We start from the raw sequence: 18,883 nt of genomic DNA on the forward strand, positions 1-18,883 counted from the left end.
GATAATGGATGTGGGGCGTCTCTCCAGCCGTATCCTCCTGCTACACATCTCAGCACTGTGGCTTTTCTGATAATGGATGTGGGGCGTCTCTCCAGCCGTATCCTCCTGCTACACATCTCAGCACTGTGGCTTTTCTGATAATGGATGTGGGGCGTCTCTCCAGCCGTATCCTCCTGCTACACATCTCAGCACTGTGGCTTTTCTGATAATGGATGTGGGGCGTCTCTCCAGCCGTATCCTCCTGCTACACATCTCAGCACTGTGGCTTTTCTGATAATGGATGTGGGGCGTCTCTCCAGCCGTGTCCTCCTGCTACACATCTCAGCACTGTGGCTTTTCTAATAATGGACTGAATAATTCCCTCCCTCTGTATGACTAAACTCTGGGGCTGTTCCTTCATCTTGGCATGTATCTGTCAGAACCGGGGTTCAAAAACCATTTGTTTTCTTTCAAGCTCTCATCTAGGGATCACAGGCACACAGTTCTGACTGACAGTTCACTGTAGCTTTGTGTCTCTTCAGTTGTGATCTCCTGCTGGCCTTGACTGATGCATCCTGCCACAATATGATCGCTGCAGCAGTGGGAGAATCTAGGTCGCTCATTCTATCGCTCAACTCTGCCTCAGTCTCTTCTGCCTGAGAGATAATCATCACTTCGCTGTCTGTCTGCCTGCCTGCCTGCCTGCCTGCCTGCCTGCCTGCCTGCCTGCCTGCCTGCCTGCCTGCCTGTCTGCCTGCCTGCCTGTCTGCCTGCCTGCCTGCCTGCCTGCATGCCTAGAGAATAGGGGGCCGTTTGGGACACAGCCTTAGCTTCCTAATGAAAATCCATAGGCTAAGATGAATGCTGTGTGGAATCATCAATACATCTATAATTGTCCTCTCAAAGCACTTAAACAGACAAGTGCCTAGCCGTTTGTTCAAGTGAGATGACATGGTAGAGTACTAAAATGGACAAGAGTTGGAGAGACATTAACCATGTTTCCACTGGCTCTCTATCTGACCATCTGTCACTGGATTTAGGGTTGAGCTGAATGTACAGGATGACCAGTCACACAGTAACTGCTTCTAATGCACACAGATCAACTGGACGAGGACATAGAACTAGGAACTAACAGGTTTGCCCTCACTGATCTAAGTTGTGTTGGATAAAAACATCTGCTAAATGCCATATATTCCTCTTCTATTAGAAGAGCCTTGAAGAGCTGAATGAACTAGACATAGACAAAGAAGAGCATGATGGATGTATAGAAACATTGACTCACAATGAGCCAGCCAGACATGCGTTTGTCCCTGGCCGTCTGTCTATATTTGTGTGAAATGGGTAACAGAAGGTGAGAATGCCCCAGGGACAGCTGATGTTCTCCCTCATAAGGGTGCATGCTCAAGCCCCCTCCTGTGTACTCCCTGTTCACCCATGACTGAGTGGCTACGCACGCCTCCAACTCAATCATCAAGTTTGCAAACAACACAACAGTCATAGGCCTGATTACCAACAATGACGAGACAGCCTACAGAGAGGAGGTGAGGGCCCTGGCAGAGGGGTGCCTAGGAAAATAACCTCTCACTCAATGTCAACAAAACAAAGGAGCTGATCATGGACTTCAGGAAACAGCAGAGGGAACACGCCCCTATCCACATCGACGGGACAGCAGTGGAGAAGGTGGGAAGTTCCTCGGCGTAAACATCACTGATGATCTGAAATGGTCCACCCACACAGACGGTGTGGTGAAGAAGGCGCAACAGCGCTGAAGAAATTTGTCTTGGCCCCTAAAACCCTCACAAACTTTTACAGATGCACAATTGAGAGCATCCTGTCGGGCTGTATCACCGCCTGGTACGACAACTGCACCGCCCGCAACCGCAGGGCTCTCCAGAGGGTGGTGCGTTCTGCCCAGCGCATCACTGGGGGCACACTGCCTGCCCTCCAGGACACCTACAGCACCCGATGTCACAGGAAGGCCAAACAGATCATCAAGGACATCAACCACCTGAGCCACTGCCTGTTCACCCACAATAACATCTGCTAAATATGTGTACTTGACCAGCACAATTTGATTTGACACCACAGTTTTCCGGCAGCATCAGACTGGCCCTATTATGTCTCTGTCCCCAGTCACCAGCCCCCAGTCACCAGTCCCCATCCAGAGATAGGGCCAGCCTCTCTTTCCCTCTCTCTTTGTCTGTCTGTGTCTCTCTATTCAATTCAATTCAAGGGGCTTTATTAGCATGGGAAACATATGTTAACATTGCCAAAGCAAGTGAAATAGATAATAAACAAAAGTAAAATAAACAAAAATGAACAGTAAACATTACACTCACAGAAGTTCCAAAAGAATAAAGACATTTCAAATGTCATATGTATATATACAGCATTGTAACGATGTGCAAATGGTTAAAGTACAAAAGGGAAAATAAATAAACATAAAAATAGGTTGTATTTACAATGGTGTTTGTTCTTCACTGGTTGACCTTTTCTTGTGGCAACAGGTCACAAATCTTGCTTCTGTGATGGCACACTGTGGTATTTCACCCAATATATATGGGAGTTTATCAAAATTGGGTTTGTTTTCTAATTCTTTGTGGATCTGTGTAATCTGAGGGAAATATGTGTCTCTAATATGGTCATACATTTGGCAGGAGGTTAGGAAGTGCAGCTGTTTCCACTTCATTTTGTGGTCAGTGTGCACATAGACTGTCTTCTCTTGAGAGCCAAGTCTGCCTACGGCGGCCTTTCTCAATAGCAAGGCTATGCTCACTGTCTGTACATAGTCAAAGCTTTGCTTAAGTTTGGGTCAGTCGCAGTGGTCAGGTATTCTGCCACTGTGTACTCTCTGTTTAGGGCCAAATAGCATTCTAGTTTGCTCAGTTTTTTTGTAAATTCTTTATCTTTTCCTCTGTCTGTGCCTGCTGGTCAGCCTCTCTGTATATCTGTCTGTCTCTCTCTGTCCCACTGTCTTCCAGTTTCTCTCCCTCTCTCCTTCATAGTCCACTGTGAGCCCAGCCACCTACTCCTACAGCTATCAGGCTCAACCACTTTCAATGACAGACAGCGTTTGTGTCCCAAATGGCACCTTATTCCCACGTAGTGGGAACCCTGTTCCCTAATTAGCTATTCCCTACGTAGTGCACTATCTACGGAACAGGGTGCCATTTGGGATGGAGACGGACCGTGTGGAATGTAGCGCTGCTTTGTTCTGTAGTGATACGACACAGACAGTCTGGCTCCTTTTTGGAGGAGAGGACAGGGGGAGGATGGAGGAGAGGACAGGGGGAGGATGGAGGAGAGGACAGGGGAGGATGGAGGAGAGGACAGGGGGAGGATGGAGGAGAGGACAGGGGGAGGATGGAGGAGAGGACAGGGGGAGGATGGAGGGAGGACAGGGGGAGGATGGAGGAGAGGACAGGGGGAGGATGGAGGAGAGGACAGGGGGAGGATGGAGGAGGGGAGAGGGGGAGGATGGAGGAGAGGACAGGGGGAGGATGGAGGAGAGGACAGGGGGGATGGAGGAGAGGAGACTGGAAAGGAGGGGAGGCTCGATGAGGAGGGGAGGATATAACAGGAGGGGAGGATAGATGGGAGAGGAGGGGAGGATCTAAGAGGAGGTGGGGAGGATAGGGGAGGAGGGGAGGATAGAAGTGGGGAGGAGAGGTTGGTGAGGGGAGGAGGATTTAAGAGGAGGAGGATAGGAGGGGAGGACAGAAGAGGGGAGGATATAACAGGAGGGGAGGATAGATGAGGAGAGAGTGGGAAGTGAGGGGAGGAGGATCTAAGAGGAGGAGGATAGGAGGGGATGATAGATGAGGAGAGAGTGGGAAGTGAGGGGAGGGGAGGAGAACTCTCCATACCTGGGGCTTCCAGAGGCCAGAAGACAGTAGTAAAAGAGCCCCTCGTCTGTTCCGAAGTACATGTGAAACACCTGAATATCTACTGAAATGTAGCGGAAATAGAGGAAATACTTCACAAAACATAATGTCCTTTTCCCCCTGATCTGCACCTAGCTGCATTCCAGCCTGTCTGCCTGGGCTCTGAAGCCTTTTCCTTCTAAGCCTTGTAACAGTGGGATCAGAGGGAACACACAGTCCTACAGTCTAGACAGAGACCTAGTCAGTCAGGCTGTCTGTGTTCTGGGGGCCGCTGGTCTGGTCCAAATGGCACCCTATTCCATATATAGTGCACTACTTTTGACCAGGGCCATTTGGGATGCAACCCTGTGCTGTGCTGTGCTGGGTGACTGGCATGAGCCTGGCCAAGTATGTTGTATTTAGGTTCTCCCGAGTGGCACAGCGGTTTAAGGCACTACATCGCAGTGCTAGAGGCGTCACTACAGACCTTGGTTTGATCCTGGGCTGTATCACAACCGTCCATGATCTGGAGTTCCATAGGGCGGCGCACAGTTGGCCTAGCGTTGTCCGGGTTAGAGGAGGATTTGGCCGGGGTAGGCCGTCATTGTAAATAAGAATTTGTTCTTAACTGACTTGCCTAGTTAAATAAATGAAAATAAATGTAGTCTGCTCTGCAAGCAGGGAGGGATGGAGAGAGAGACACAGAGAGGGGGATGTGTTGGAGCCAGGCCAAACATGAGCCATTCCTGGGCCAGCCTGTGTACGTGTGTCTGCTTCCAAAGAAACACTGCAGGAGTGTTTACCTAACCATGCTAGTCTGAAGCTAGTCCACTAGCTAATCTCTAGACCAAATCACAAGCTAAACAACACTGATAGCAAGCTGCAAGGGACTGACTGACTGACTGACTGACTGACTGACTGACTGACTGACTGACTGACTGACTGACTAGCTGACTGACTGACTGACTGACTGACTGACTAACTAGGTGACTGACTGACTAACTGACTGACTAGCTGACTGACTGACTGACTGACTAACAAACTAGTTGACTGACTGACTGACTAACTAGCTGACTGACTGACTGACTGACTAGCTGACTGACTGACTGACTGACTGACTAGCTGACTGACTGACTGACTGACTGACTGACTAACTAGCTGACTGACTGACTAACAAACTAGTTGACTGACTGACTCGCTGACTGACTGACTGACTGGCTGACTGACTGACTGACTCGCTGACTGACTGACTGACTAACTAGCTGACTGACTGACTGACTGACTAGCTGACTGACTGACTAGCTGACTGACTGACTAACTAGCTGCTGTTAATGTATTTGGTAGTGACCGTCAGCTGGCTAGACCACAGTAATACAGCACTGTCTGTTGATACAGTATCTGACTAACTAGCTCACTGACTGACTAGCTGACTGACTGACTAGCTGAATGTCTGACTGACTGACTGACTGACTGACTAACTGACTTGCTGGCTGACTGGCTGACTGACTGCCTGACTGGCTGGCTGGCTGACTGACTCACTAACTAGCTGACTGACTGACTAACTAACTAGGTGACTGACTGACTGACTAACTAACTAGCTGACTGACTGACTAACTAGCTGACTGACTGACTGACTCACTAACTAGCTGACTGACTGACTCACTAACTAGCTGACTGACTGACTCACTAACTAGCTGACTGACTGACTCACTAACTAGCTGACTGACTGACTGACTAACTAGCTGACTGACTAACTAGCTGACTAACTAACTAGCTGACTGACTGACTCACTAACTAGCTGACTGACTGACTCACTAACTAGCTGACTGACTCACTAACTAGCTGACTGACTGACTAACTAGCTGACTGACTGACTGACTAACTAGCTGACTGACTGACTCACTAACTAGCTGACTGACTGACTAACTAGCTGACTGACTAACTAACTAGCTGACTGACTAACTAACTAGCTGACTGACTGACTCACTAACTAGCTGAATGACTGACTCACTAACTAGCTGACTGACTGACTAACTAGCTGACTGACTGACTCACTAACTAGCTGACTGACTGACTCACTAACTAGCTGACTGACTGACTGACTAACTAACTAGGTGACTGACTGACTGACTAACTAACTAGGTGACTGACTGACTCACTAACTAGCTGACTGACTGACTCACTAACTAGCTGACTGACTGACTGACTGCCTGACTTGCTGGCTGACTGGCTGGCTGGCTGGCTGGCTGGCTGACTGACTCACTAACTAGCTGACTGACTGACTCACTAACTAGCTGACTGACTGACTGACTAACTAGCTGACTGACTGACTCACTAACTAGCTGACTGACTGACTCACTAACTAGCTGACTGACTAACTAGCTGACTGACTAACTAGCTGACTGACTGACTAACTAACTAGGTGACTGACTGACTGACTAACTAGCTGACTGACTGACTCACTAACTAGCTGACTGACTGACTGACTAACTAGCTGACTGACTGACTCACTAACTAGCTGACTGACTGACTCACTAACTAGCTGACTGACTGACTCACTAACTAGCTGACTGGCTCACTAACTAGCTGACTGACTGACTCACTAACTAGCTGACTGACTGACTAACTAGCTGACTGACTGACTCACTAACTAGCTGACTGACTGACTGACTGACTGACTGGCTGACTGGCTGACTGACTGACTGACTGACTGACTAACTAACTAGGTGACTGACTGACTGACTAACTGACTAACTGACTGGCTGGCTGACTGGCTGACTGGCTGCCTGACTGGCTGGCTGACTGACTCACTAACTAGCTGACTGACTGACTAACTAACTAGGTGACTGACTGACTGACTGACTAACTAACTAGCTGACTGACTGACTAACTAGCTGACTGACTGACTAACTAACTGACTGACTAACTAACTAGCTGACTGACTGACTCACTAACTAGCTGACTGACTGACTCACTAACTAGCTGACTGACTGACTCACTAACTAGCTGACTGACTGACTCACTAACTAGCTGACTGACTGACTCACTAACTAGCTGACTGACTGACTCACTAACTAGCTGACTGACTAACTAACTAGCTGACTGACTGACTCACTAACTAGCTGACTGACTGACTCACTAACTAGCTGACTGACTGACTCACTAACTAGCTGACTGACTGACTAACTAGCTGACTGACTGACTGACTAACTAGCTGACTGACTGACTCACTAACTAGCTGACTGACTGACTAACTAGCTGACTGACTAACTAACTAGCTGACTGACTGACTCACTAACTAGCTGACTGACTGACTAACTAGCTGACTGACTGACTCACTAACTAGCTGACTGACTGACTCACTAACTAGCTGACTGACTGACTAACTAGCTGACTGACTGACTGACTAACTAACTAGGTGACTGACTGACTGACTAACTAACTAGGTGACTGACTGACTCACTAACTAGCTGACTGACTGACTCACTAACTAGCTGACTGACTGACTCACTAACTAGCTGACTGACTGACTGACTGCCTGACTTGCTGGCTGACTGGCTGGCTGGCTGGCTGGCTGACTGACTCACTAACTAGCTGACTGACTGACTCACTAACTAGCTGACTGACTGACTGACTAACTAGCTGACTGACTGACTCACTAACTAGCTGACTGACTGACTCACTAACTAGCTGACTGACTGACTGCCTGACTTGCTGGCTGACTGACTGGCTGGCTGGCTGGCTGGCTGACTGACTGACTCACTAACTAGCTGACTGACTGACTCACTAACTAGCTGACTGACTGACTGACTAACTAGCTGACTGACTGACTCACTAACTAGCTGACTGACTGACTCACTAACTAGCTGACTGACTAACTAGCTGACTGACTAACTAGCTGACTGACTGACTAACTAACTAGGTGACTGACTGACTGACTAACTAGCTGACTGACTGACTCACTAACTAGCTGACTGACTGACTGACTAACTAGCTGACTGACTGACTCACTAACTAGCTGACTGACTGACTCACTAACTAGCTGACTGACTAACTCACTAACTAGCTGACTGACTGACTAACTAGCTGACTGACTGACTCACTAACTAGCTGACTGACTGACTAACTAGCTGACTGACTAACTAACTAGCTGACTGACTGACTGACTCACTAACTAGCTGACTGACTGACTCACTAACTAGCTGACTGACTGACTCACTAACTAGCTGACTGACTGACTAACTAGCTGACTGACTGACTCACTAACTAGCTGACAAACTGACTGACTAACTACCTGACTGACTGACTAACTAACTAACTAGCTGACTGACTAACTAACTAGGTGACTGACTGACTGACTAACTAACTAGCTGACTGACTGATTAACTAGCTGACTGCCTGCCTGACTAACAAACTAGTTGACTGACTCGCTGACTGACTGACTGACTAGCTGACTGACTGACTGACTAACTAACTAGCTGACTGCCTGCCTGACTAACTGACTCGCTGACTCACTGACTAACTAGCTGCTGTTAATGTATTTGGTAGTGACCGTCAGCTGGCTAGACCACAGTAATACAGCACTGTCTGTTGATACAGTATCTGACTAACTAGCTCACTGACTGACTAGCTGTCTGACTGACTGACTAGCTGTCTGACTGACTGACTAGCTGTCTGACTGACTGACTAGCTGACTGACTGACTAGCTGAATGTCTGACTGACTGACTAGCTGTCTGACTGACTGACTGACTAGCTGAATGCCTGACTGACTAATTGACTAGCTGACTGACTGACTAGCTGACTGACTGACTGACTAACTAGCTGACTGGCTGACTGACTAACTAGCTGACTAACTAGCTGACTTGCTGACTTGCTGACTGACTGACTGACTAGCTGACTTGCTGACTGACTGACTGACTGCCTGACTGACTGACTGACTAACTAGCTGACTTGCTGACTGCCTGCCTGCCTGCCTGACTGACTGACTGACTGACTAACTAACTAGCTGACTGACTGATTGACTGACTGATTGACTAACTAACTAGCTGGCTGACTGACTGACTGACTAGCTGTCTGACTAGCTGTCTGGTGACTAACTAGTTGACTGACTGCCTAACTAGCTGACTGACTAGCTGACTGACTGCCTAACTAACTAGCTGACTAACTAGCTCTCTGACTAGCTGACTGACTGACTAGTTGACTGACTGCCTAACTAACTAGCTGACTGACTAGCTGACTAACTAGCTCTCTGACTAGCTGTCTGACTGACTGACTGACTAGCTGACTGCCTGACTGACTGACTGACTGACTGACTAGCTGACTGACTAGCTGACTGACTGACTAGCTGACTGACTAGCTGACTGGCTGGCTGGCTGACTAACTAGCTGACTGACTAACTAGCTGACTGACTAACTAGCTGACTGACTGACTGACTAGCTTGCTGACTGACTGATTGACTGACTGATTGACTAACTAACTAGCTGACTGACTGACTGACTGACTAGCTGTCTGACTGACTAACTAGTTGACTGACTGCCTAACTAGCTGACTGACTGACTAGCTGACTGACTGACTGACTAACTAGCTGCTGTTAATGTATTTGGTAGTGACCGTCGGCTGGCTAGACCACAGTAATACAGCACTGTCTGTTGATACAGTATCGTATGACCACACAAGCCAGGGTCCATAGATCATTATGCCAGGCTGCCTATGCTACCAATACTACCCAGAGAGTGGACACAATGAAGGCTAATATGAATGGCTGGGAATGGGCCTGTCATGCCAAATAATGTCCCCACTTTTTGGCAGGGGGACACTATTTGGCATGACAGGCCCTTCCCTGACCACAGCATAATAAGGATTACTATGTGTGTCTCTCACCAGAGTGTGATTAGTGTGTGACCAAAACATCACCCTGTAACCTGGCTGGTGGGGTATGATGAGATATCACTGTATTATTCATGCTTCCAGGCCTGGCTGCTGCTGGTCTGGGTAAGGTAGAGCCTGGATAGGGTTTGGCTTCGACCTTTGGTTTGGGTTGGCTGGACTGTTGGTGGGAGAGAAGAGATGGGATACTCTCTGACTTGGCTGGGCAGGGCTGGGTCGGGCAGTACTTGGCTGTTGTTGGACAGAGAGGATACTCTCTGACTGGACTGTTGTCGGACAGAGAATATACTCTCTGACTGGACTGTTGTCGGACAGAGAGGATAGTCTCTGACTGGACTGTTGTCGGACAGAGAGGATACTCTCTGACTGGACTGTTGTTAGACAGAGAGGATACTCTCTGACTGGACTGTTGTTAGACAGAGAGGATACTCTCTGACTGGACTGTTGTTGGACAGAGAGGATACTCTCTGACTGGACTGTTGTTAGACAGAGAGGATACTCTCTGACTGGACTGTTGTTGGACAGAGAGGATAGTCTCTGACTGGACTGTTGTTGGACAGAGAGGATACTCTCTGACTGGACTGTTGTTAGACAGAGAGGATACTCTCTGACTGGACTGTTGTTAGACAGAGAGGATACTGTCTGACTGGACTGTTGTTAGACAGAGAGGATACTGTCTGACTGGACTGTTGTTAGACAGAGAGGATAGTCTCTGACTGGACTGTTGTTGGACAGAGAGGATACTCTCTGACTGGACTGTTGTTGGACAGAGAGGATACTCTCTGACTGGACTGTTGAGAATGTTCCAGAATGAGCCTGGAAAGGATGGAGGGGGAGGGCAGTGTTTTTAAAACGGCATCCTCCTCAGCCAGGTCTGTTAATTACAACTAAAGCTTGTCTGTAACAGAAACCACTCAGGTCGTTCCTTAACAAGCGTTCTCTTTCACCTGAGGCGTTAGATTGACGTCACCTGAAATCAAAGATGGGGTGTAGATTTCAAGAATGTGGGGGGCTGGGACCACTAGGTGCAGCTACTAGAGCCAGATTACACCTACTGGAGCACACACACACACACACACACACACACACACTGGCTGGTCACCACCACTTATGGTTTTCAATGGTTACGTCTCAAATGGAACCCTATTCCATATAGGCCCTGGCCAAAAGTAGTGCACTATATAGGGTGCCACAGGGCCCTGGTCTAAAGTAGTGCACTATATAGGGAATAGGGTGCCACAGGGCCCTGGCCAAAAGTAGTGCACTATATAGGGAATAGGGTGCCACAGGGCCCTGGTCTAAAGTAGTGCACTATATAGGGAATAGGGTGCCACAGGGCCCTGGCCAAAAGTAGTGCACTATATAGGGAATAGGGTGCCACAGGGCCCTGGTCTAAAGTAGTGCACTATATAGGGAATAGGGTGCCATTTGAGACGCTGACCCATTCAGGTCAATGGAGGGTTGATGACAGGTTAACCAGGCCTGTTTGAAAGGTCAGAGGTCACCTCTCAGAGTGGCACGTCTTATCCAGCTTACCTGTAAAAGTACCTTTACCTCAGCAACTAGACAGTCAGCTACAGATTACATCAGATGGAAAGGGTTTTATCTGGTTGGTTTGTAGCTAGCTCCTGTCCTATCACCAACCAGTGTTGTCATCTGTCAGTTAAACCTGGGAGTTATAGACACTGAATCTTCACATTTCTATGGTCATGTATGCTGATCCAGAGATGGAGTCCAGACCAGACCTCTCTAGACTCAGACCAAGACCACTAGGTTAAGACTCCATCTCTGGGCTTGTCCTGTCTACAGATCCTTTTATCTTAAAATGTTCTTCTTCTGTCTTCTCTGTGTCTGTCTACAGAAGTTCCCGGAGCTGAAGTTCAAGTATGTAGAGGAAGATCAACCGGAAGACTTCTTTATCCCTTACGTGTGGTCCTTGGTCTTTAACTCTGGAGTGGGTCTTCACTGGAGCACTACAAACATACAACTCTTCAGCATGGACTCTGCCTGAGGTGGGGTTCACGTTGAGGTGGGGTTCACGTTGAGGTGGGGTTCACGTTGTTGAGGTGGGGTTCACGTTGAGGTGGGGTTCACGTTGTTGAGGTGGGGTTCACGTTGAGGTGGGGTTCACGTTGAGGTGGGGTTCACGTTGAGGGGGGGTTCACGTTGAGGTGGGGTTCACGTTGAGGGGGGGTTTGACGCTGAGGGGGTGTTCACGCTGAGGGGGGGGTTGACATTTGTGTGTGTGTGTGAATCTGTTTATTTGTGTGTGTGTGTGTGTGTGTGTGTGTGTGTGTGTGTGTGTGTGTGTGTGTGTGTGTGTGTGTGTGTGTGTACCCTGCTTTGGAAGTGCCTCTATCCCCACAGACAGATCCCTGACTTACTATGGTATGTTGAACAGGACATCTGATGTTACCTGTTCTGCTCTTCAGATAGTCTCCTCTCCTGTGCTTCCACAGCCTGGTTATGTATCTACGTACACCGTTGTTTTGATGGTGAGCTCAGTGTTGGGTCTGTTTTCACATGGTTCAGCTCCACACCTCAACAACAGCACTGAATATAAGGGATGATACTCTTGACAGAGACACGCTACAGTTTTGGTTCTCAGTCTCTATCAGATTCTCTAACTTTTTTTCCTCCCCCTCCAATTGCCCGCGATTTATTTGGGTTAGCTTAAAAAAAAAACGTATTTATTTTTTAAGTGATGTAGTTATGGTTTAAGGTTGAAAAAAGTTCAGAGACCTGAGGACAGGTCAGTTGATGACAGTTGGTGACAGTTGGTGACAGCCTAAATGATACTTGTCGCTGTAGCCTGGTCCCAGATCTGATCGTAAACAGATTCTGGGGACCATGCTTTTGTCTCACTGTCCTCACTCCAGTCTTTACCACAGTAATCAGTTACTTTCAGTAGGTTTAAACAGGGGTTCACGTTTTTCATCAGTTCTAATTTTCAGTCAGTTGACCCAATCTTTTTTAGTGCACAATCATGTTTGTTTATTTGTTTATTTGCATGTTTTATGTGATTCATTTTTTTATTCATGTATTTATTTTCATATCTGGATTTGGATATTTGTCCCCACCAAAACATAAACAACAACGATCAACAGCATCAACATGATAAACATATCCTTGTAAACCAAAATCCCAAAGTTTTTTTTACACACCATCTTATTTAGCGCAAGTTAAATGTTAATGTCAATATAGAACGACAACAACAGCTGACAGTTTTGCAAATTCAAAGTTGAATTTAGGAAGCATAATTATTAACTATAGAAAAATAACTCTAAACTGTATAGGCTAAGTGTCATGTTTATTTAGTCTCAAAGGGCACCCTATTCTCTATATAGTGCACTACTTTTGACCAGAGCCTTATACACCCTGGTCAGAAATAATGCACTATATAGGGAATAGTGTACCTTTTACATTTTAGTCATTTAGCAGACGCTCTTATCCAGAGTGACTTACAGTAGTGAATGCATACATTTCATACATTTTTTATTTTTTTCTCCGTACATTTGAGATGAAAGCCCAATCTTGTACAGGTCAGAGAACGCATATATATTATTTTATAGACAAATACAAACACATGTTTGTTGCTTTTGACAAACATTCAACCATATTAATCTGAAGGGAAGATGTTCCCTATGGCTGTCCCAAATGGCACCCTATTCCCTATATAGTGCACTACTAGGGCCTATAGGACTCTGGCCAAAAGTAGTGAACTATTTATGCAATAGAGTGCAATTTGGGATGCTTACAAGGTCACTTTGAATATTTTCTGTTCTGCATAATCTGACAAATATATTTAGAATATATTTAGAATATATTTATGTATGCGTCAGCATCAACATGACATGCATAATAAAACATGATTGAAAGACAACTGCGTGCGAGTGTTTTGTGTTTGTGTGTATGTGGTTGACCTCTCCTTTCTGAAGTGTGCACTCATTCACTACTACACGTCCATTCAAGTCCTAGAAGGGAGGTAAACAAGTGCACACTTCGGGAGATAGGAGAGACTATTGGGATACACTCATAGATTTCCTCTCTCCTTGTATTAGCTGAGTAACGAGTCTTCTCTGTAGTGAATGAGTGAGTGAAGTGTTTGAGAAGCACTCTTCTTGAAAGCGTTATCTTTGATTTATTTTGGGGTTGTTATGACAGTGGTTTTTAGCTGACAAAGAAGAATGGATTAAAACATAAATCCTGCTGTTTTCATTACAAGTCAGTGATTCTGGAATGTTCACTCAGGTAAAGACAACTTCTTATGACCTCTTACAATCACCTCCCCTTCACCTATACTCTCTCTCTACTTCAGATGAAATGGTTCACTTTCCCTGTCTGTAAACTGACACAAATAAATAAATAAAAACCTGTTGTAAAAATGGATGCATGATTTTCTTTTACTTCTCAGAAAAAGATGGATTGGTACAGATGTATCTGTGTTTTCCTCTTGCAATGACGACGGAGTGAAGTGGAAGCAGGAAACCACTTAGGTTGCCGTAGTTAACAGGATGCTGTTTGTGCTATTGAAGGGATTGTCCTCCTTTCCCCTCTTTAGTCTTTTGATTTAATGGCTGAAAACACATTTTCCTTTCTCAAGAGCAATAATAATTGAAGTAATTACATTTTGAAAAATGACCAATTTGACAGGTACAAACAGTGATGTAACATTTCAACTCCATTTCTGGGTTTGGTTACTGCAAAGCCTGTTAGAAACGGTAGGTACAGTGCTTTCTGAAAGAATTCAGACCCCTTGACTTTTCCACATTTTGTTACGTTTAAGCCTTATTCTAAAATGGATTAAATGAATTGTTTTCCTCGTCAATCTACACACTATATACCCCATAATGACAAATCGAAAACAGGTTTTTAGACATTTTTGCAAATGTATTAAAAATAAACGGAAATACCTTATTTACAGTTGAAGTCAGAAGTTTACATACACCTTAGCCAAATACATTTAAACTCAGTTTTTCACAATTCCTGACATTTAATTGTAGTAAAATTTCCCTGTCAGTTAGGATCACTACTTTATTTTAAGAATGTGAAATGTCAGAATAATGTAGAGAGAATTATTTATTTCAGCTTTTATTTCTTTCATCACATTCCCAGTGGGTCAGAAGTTTACATAGTATTTGGTAGCATTGCCTTTAAATTGTTTAACTTGGGACAAACGTTTCGGGTAGCCTTCCACAAGCTAAGTTGGGTGAATTTTGGCCCATTCCTCCTGACAGAGCTGGTGTAACTGAGTCAGGTTTGTAGGCCTCCTTGCCCGTGTAACAGTGTAGGTTCCGTCCCTCTCTTCGCCCCAACCTGGGCTCGAACCAGGGACCCTCTGCACACATCAACTGACACCCACGAAGCATCGTTACCCATCGCGCCACAAAAGCCGCGGCCCTTGCGACGCAAGGGGAACAACCACTTCAGGTCTCAGAGCGAGTGACGTCACTGATTGAAACGCTATTAGCGCGCACCACCGCTAACTAACTAGCCATTTCACATCGGTTACAGCCGTACACGCTTTTTCAGTTCTGCCCACACATTCTTTATAGGATTGAGGTCAGGGCTTTGTGACGGCCACTCCAATACCTTGACTTTGTTGTCCTTAGGCCATTTTGCCACAACTTTGGAAGTATGCTTGGGGTAATTGTCCATTTGGAAGACCCATTTGCGACCAAGCTTTAACTTTCTGACTGACGTCTTGAGATGTTGCTTCAATATATCCACAACATTTCCCCCCTCATGATGCCATCTATTTTGTGAAGTGCGCCAGTCCCTCCTGCAGCAAAGCACCCCTAAAACATGATGAAAAAAACCAAGCCGTTAGGTCAAAGGAATTGTCCGTAGAGCTCCGAGACAGGATTGAATCAAGAAACAGATCTGGGGAAGGGTACCAAAACATTTCTGCAGCATTTAAGGTCCGAAAGAACACATTGGCCTCCATTATTCTTAAATGGAAGAAGTTTGGAACCACCAAGACTCTTCCTAGAGCTGGCCGCCCGGCCAAACTGAGCAATCGGGGGAGAAGGACCTTGGTCAGGGAGGTGACCAAGAACCTGATGGTCACTCTGACAAAGCTCTATAGAGTTCCTCTGTGGAGATGGGAGAGGAAAACCATCTCTGCAGCACTCCACCAATCATGCCTTTTTGGTAGAGTGGCCAGATGGAAGCCACTCCTCAGTAAAAAGCACAGACAGTTGCTTGGAGTTTGTCAAAAGGCACCTACAGATTCTCTGGTCTGATGAAACCAAGATTGAACTCTTTGGCCTGAATGCCAAGTGTCACGTCTGGAGGAAACCTGGCACCATCCCTACGGTGAAGCATGGTGGTGGCAGCATCATGCTGTGGGGATGTTTTTCAGCGGCAGGGGCTAGGAGAATAGTCAGGATCGAGGCAAAGATGAATGGAGCAAAGTACAGAATCCTTGATGAAAACCTGCTCAAGAGTGCTCAGAACCTCAGAATGGGAGTGAAAGTTCACCTTCCAACAGGACAACGACCCTAAGCACACAGCCAAGACAACGCAGGAGTGGCTTCGGGACAAGTCTCTGAATGTTCTTGAGTGGCCCAGTCAGAGCCCTGACTTGAACTCGATCGTACATCTTTGGAGAGACCTGAAAATATCTTTGCAGAGACACTCCCCATCCAACCTGACAGAGCTTGAGAGGATCTGCAGAGAAGAATGGGAGAAACTCCCCAAATACAGGTGTGCCAAGCTTGTAGCGTTATACCCAATAAGACTCGAATCTGTAATCGCTGCCAAAGCTGCTTCAACAAAGTACTGAGTAAAGGGTCTGAATTCTGATGTAAATGTGATATTTCCCAGGTTTCCTTTCCATAGGGTGCCATTTGGGACACTACCCGGTTGACAGCCTTCGACAGGTAGCCTAGTGGTTAACTTACTTGCATAGCTAAAGAAAGAAAAAAGAAAAAGGTGGAGATTAATATTCCAGGTTTTCTGGGAGATGTAGTTGTAGTATGGACTTCAATCTGGGCAGTATTCATTAGTGCATACTGTAGCAAACCTTTTTCCACACAAAAACCTGAGTTTCTTATTGGACAAGTTCAGATGGATACTTTGGTAAGTCAGTTAAGAACAAAATCTTATTTTCAATGACAGCCTATTAATAGTGTTTTAACTGCCTTGTTCGGGTGCAGAATGACAGATTTTTACCTTGTCAGCTCGGGGATTCAATCTTGCAACCTTTCGGTTACTAGGCAAACGCTCAAACCACTAGGCTACCTGCCGCCCCAATCTGGCCAGTATTCATTAGTGCATACTGTAGCAAACCTTTTTCCACACAAAAACCTGGGTTTCTAATTGGACAAGTTCAGATGGATACTTTGGTCTGTTTTCTCCCATTTGGTGTGTAGCGACTACGAAGCTGATCCCTGCAGTGTAGTATGGTGCCGGTCACCAGACCCTGGTGACATACTTCTTTATGTAAGCTTTATTTAACTAGGTAAGTCAGTTAAGAACAAATTCTTATTTACGATGACGTACTACCCCGGCCAAACCCAGACAACACTATGTAGTGCACCATTTCGGACGCAGCCAATGATAAATCAAGATGACCTTTCACTTCCTGTGACCTCCTGCAGACAGACATGCTGGATCTCCAGACTGCTGATCTAGTAGATCATTCACAGTGTTCAAGTGTTGGCTAATGGACAAGGCTAGGACTGGCTTTGCAGTGTTGGCTAACGGACAAGACTAGGACTGGCTTTGCAGTGTTGGCTAATGGACAAGACTAGGACTGGCTTTGCAGTGTTGGCTAACGGACAAGACTAGGACTGGCTTTGCAGTGTTGGCTAACGGACAAGACTAGGACTGGCTTTGCAGTGTTGGCTAACGGACAAGACTAGGACTGGCTTTGCAGTGTTGGCTAACGGACAAGGCTAGGACTGGCTTTGCAGTGTTGGCTAACGGACAAGACTAGGACTGGCTTTGCAGTGTTGGCTCATGGACAAGACTAGGACTGGCTTTGCAGTGTTTGCTCATGGACAAGACTAGGACTGGCTTTGCAGTGTTGGCTAATGGACAAGACTAGGACTGGCTTTGCAGTGTTGGCTCATGGACAAGACTAGGACTGGCTTTGCAGTGTTGGCTAATGGACAAGACTAGGACTGGCTTTGCAGTGTTGGCTAATGGACAAGACTAGGACTGGCTTTGCAGTGTTGGCTAATGGACAAGACTAGGACTGGCTTTGCAGTGTTGGCTCATGGACAAGACTAGGACTGGCTTTGCAGTGTTGGCTCATGGACAAGACTAGGACTGGCTTTGCAGTGTTTGCTCATGGACAAGACTAGGACTGGCTTTGCAGTGTTGGCTAACGGACAAGACTAGGACTGGCTTTGCAGTGTTGGCTAATGGACAAGACTAGGACTGGCTTTGCAGTGTTGACTCATGGACAAGACTAGGACTGGCTTTGCAGTGTTGGCTCATGGACAAGACTAGGACTGGCTTTGCAGTGTTGGCTAATGGACAAGACTAGGACTGGCTTTGCCCATTTAGATCAGCTTTACCGATGGCCCCTCTCTGTCTCTCTCCAGCTCTCTTTCAGATGAGTGATGGTCAAAACATTTTACATGTAAATACATTTACTGTAATGTTCTATACATGTAAATGAGATGTATATAGCACATGTAACTATACATAGAATCTCAAAGAAAGTCTTGTGATGTGAGGAATTCCCCTGTACTTATTATGGATGCAATTCTGCCTTTATAAAAATTATGGTAATGAACTGTGATATGGTTGGTTAGAGGATGTTTGATATGGTTTGATATGGTTGGTTAGAGGATGTTTGATATGGTTTGATATGGTTGGTTAGAGGATGTTTGATATGGTTTGATATGGTTGGTTAGAGGATGTTTGATATGGTTTGATATGGTTGGTTAGAGGATGTTTGATATGTTTTGATATGGTTGGTTAGAGGATGTTTGATATGGTTTGATATGGTTGGTTAGAGGATGTTTGATATGGTTTGATATGGTTGGTTAGAGGATGTTTGTGTATGCATTTCCAATGCATTCCTTCTGTAGTGCTCATGTAGGCAAATACATAAAATACTTCTTTAAACAAATCTGGCAGTCAAATGTGCAAGAACATGCAACACTGCTGTGGTGGAAAATGTACCCAGTAAAAATAA

At 46.0% G+C, this 18,883-nt stretch overlaps 1 protein-coding gene across 3 annotated transcripts in view; it reads left to right on the forward strand.

Moving 5' to 3' along the window:
- Positions 1-13,612, forward strand: part of dym (dymeclin) — a 161,202-nt gene extending 147,590 nt beyond the window's left edge. For all 3 annotated transcript variants that reach the window (XM_029692339.1, XM_029692338.1, XM_029692340.1), the window contains one exon: positions 11,591-13,612. In XM_029692339.1, coding sequence (XP_029548199.1) covers positions 11,591-11,740 — 150 coding nt within the window. In that variant the 3' untranslated portion in view covers positions 11,741-13,612. The remainder of the gene's footprint in view (positions 1-11,590) is intronic.
- The last annotated feature ends 5,271 nt before the right edge of the window (positions 13,613-18,883 follow it).

This window comes from Salmo trutta, chromosome 15 (assembly GCF_901001165.1).
Source record: "Salmo trutta chromosome 15, fSalTru1.1, whole genome shotgun sequence".
In the NCBI taxonomy this organism is placed as follows: Eukaryota; Metazoa; Chordata; class Actinopteri; order Salmoniformes; family Salmonidae; genus Salmo; species Salmo trutta.